At 37.7% G+C, this 2,655-nt stretch overlaps 1 protein-coding gene across 1 annotated transcript in view; it reads right to left on the bottom strand.

Moving 5' to 3' along the window:
- The window catches only part of AK88_05142 (uncharacterized protein), a gene marked incomplete at both ends in the record, with an annotated part of 3,248 nt that extends 2,846 nt beyond the window's left edge, over positions 1–402 (bottom strand). Inside the window, one exon of the mRNA XM_012482744.1 lies at positions 3–402. Coding sequence (XP_012338167.1) covers positions 3–402 — 400 coding nt within the window. The remainder of the gene's footprint in view (positions 1–2) is intronic.
- Positions 403–2,655: the final 2,253 nt, after the last annotated feature.

Here is a 2,655-nt window from a genome sequence, read left to right as displayed (position 1 = left end):
ACCTGCTGGTCTATCTGCATCTCCACCTGCTGGTCTATCTGCATCTCCACCTGCTGGTCTATGTGCATCTCCACCTGCTGGTCTATCTGCATCTCCACCTGCTGCTGGAACTACTGGTTGTTTCAGCTTATTTTCACGTGGCTTCTTTGGTTCTACTTCTTTTTCCTTCTTCTTTTTTTGTTTATCAGCTCCTTCCTCTTCTTTTGGGTTCTCACCAAGTACTCTGCCTCTGCTAGCACTTTGTCTTACCTGTGCTGAGCCAAGTGAACTGACGTCTACATTATTGAGGCTTACTCCATTTAAATTTATTGCATTGGAGAGATCTACATTATGCCCGCAGTGTGTGGGGAACAAGTCCATCAACAGAATGGAAGAAACGGCCAAGAGAATGAAGTTCTTCATCTTGTTCATGTATATAAAAGTATGTGCAGGAAAATTTTTTACACTTATACGCCTGTGGTTGTTCGGCTTGCTTAACTTAAGCCGCTTAAAAATATATGCCTGTGTATATATATATGTATATTTTCCGATGTGCGTGAATTTGCCTTATGCAGATTTATTCAAGAAGAACAGAACTTGTTCGAACTTATGTAACACGCAAAAAAAAAGGTTTTGTTGTTTTTACGATAAGTATGTTATAAAGACTTAATATGAAAAATTATGTGAAAAATATATTATAAAATATAAATTTAAAAAAAAATGCTTAAAAAAATGCACAAATGTTTAAATATTTTTTAAAACATTTTTTTAAACATTTTTATATACTTGCTTGCAGCCCTTTTGTGTGTGAGCAATTTTGTGGTTATGAAAAAAGGGGCAATTGTTCAGAACTTTTTTATCTTCCATAAGCATGCACATGGATTGGCAATTCCTCATGTAGAAATGACGCTTGGAGGGGGGTTGCTACCCTTAAATGCTGTTACTACAACGGAAGTTGTGGGGGGAATAATAATAAAAAAATGCATGCGGAGAATGTAGACCTCCTGAGGCATGGGAACCTTTTCTTATTTCTGCATGCATCGCCAGGGGATGCATGGATGTGCTTACCATTCCGTGTGATGTTGACCTATGTTCGTTCCATTAGCGTTCTACATGAACCTTATGTAGGTCACTACATGGACATGTACAGATATGTCCTATCGTGTGCACAAAGGCGCGCACCAACGTACGTGCACGCATGCTTAGTTCATGTCTCAAAACAGGCTTCATTTTTTTAATTCTGCAAATGATGAGGAGGTCAAGAGGTAAACACAGTAACCTTCGTACACCAATTTGCATGTATTTGCATTGAAGGGAACACCAAAAGGAAAGGAAAAAAAAAAAGGGACTGCGGCAGGGTGGTACTTGATCTTTAAAATAAAAGGAGCTAACATGTGCACATGTTTTTTATTACCTGTCCTGATCCTAACATATCGCAATTTATCTCATTTTTTTTCTTTTTTTTTTTTTTTTCTACTACATTTCAGATTTGTTCAGGTGTTTTCTTTACTACGCGTTAACATTTTGACCTCGCTTTTTTGAAAAAAAAAAAAAAAAGAAGCAAAGTAGCCGAAAGGGCAAAGTCCTAACGGCAAAATAGATCTGTTCTTTATTTTTTTTCATAAAAGCGAGTTCTTGCATGGCTCCCCATCATATGTACACACATATAGGGTAAGTGTGGTGTATGTAAGGTGTACATGCTATGCACATCCTGCGCATCATCCGATTTAACACATTATGCCCATGTATGTGCCAAATATGTGACGGTTTAGCTCCACCAGACAGGTGTAAAAATGAAAGCCGCAAAAGTTATTTCATGTGGCATAGCGGATAATTGAACTGAGGTTAACTGGTGAGGTAAATTCACCCCTTTTTTTTTTTTTTTTTTTTTCAATTCCTACTTTCTTTCCACCTTGCCCTCGTTGCCACAAATTTGTATGCGTTTAATGGACTATAAATAGGGTACATAAAAAAAATTGCAGCGGATGAGAAGGGGTGTACACGCGAGCTGCTATGTTCAGCAAAAGTGGTCATACCAAAGGGGGTGGAACTATCCACGTAATGTGTGCACACGCCTCGGAAAATTGAGAGAATAACCATTCCATGAAGCGGTTTGTATTATATTATGCAATCCACGTAGTCTGCTGGCGTGGACACGTACGAAGATTTACAGGCGTGCAAATTGAGACACCGCTCAACGCTCAAGAGTTTAAGCCTCATTCAAAAAAGCGAGAACAAAAATAATTTGAAAACAGGGTGAATAAGGATCCTGCAAAAACCATACAAACAGAGCTCTTCATCATGATGAACACTTGTGAACAAGCCCCAATAGCAGTTCCGCAAGTGTGCAAAAGAAAAAAGTACCACGTCCATCAAGCGGTAATGGCCAAAATATTAAGTGTCACTTGGGTTATTGCGGTCAAATTTTATCACAAATAAAACGGGAGAATCGAAGCACTTATGATCAAACGTGCAGACAACACTTGTGTGGTTTAAGGGCTAAAAAATGCGGAAAAGAAAATACACACCTGGGAGGGTACATGTGTATGAAGGAGTAATCGGCTAGCTAAAAAGCGTGGTTAAATAATCACTTCGAAATTAAAAAAAAATTATGAACAGTCAGACAAATGCAAAAAAAAAAAAAAAAAAAAAAAAAAAAAAAAAAAAAAAAAAAAA

This window comes from Plasmodium fragile (assembly GCF_000956335.1).
Source record: "Plasmodium fragile strain nilgiri unplaced genomic scaffold supercont1.97, whole genome shotgun sequence".
NCBI lineage: Eukaryota > Apicomplexa > Aconoidasida > Haemosporida > Plasmodiidae > Plasmodium > Plasmodium fragile.
Note: the sequence above shows the minus strand (reverse complement) of the source record. Positions and strands in the feature narration are given on the sequence as shown.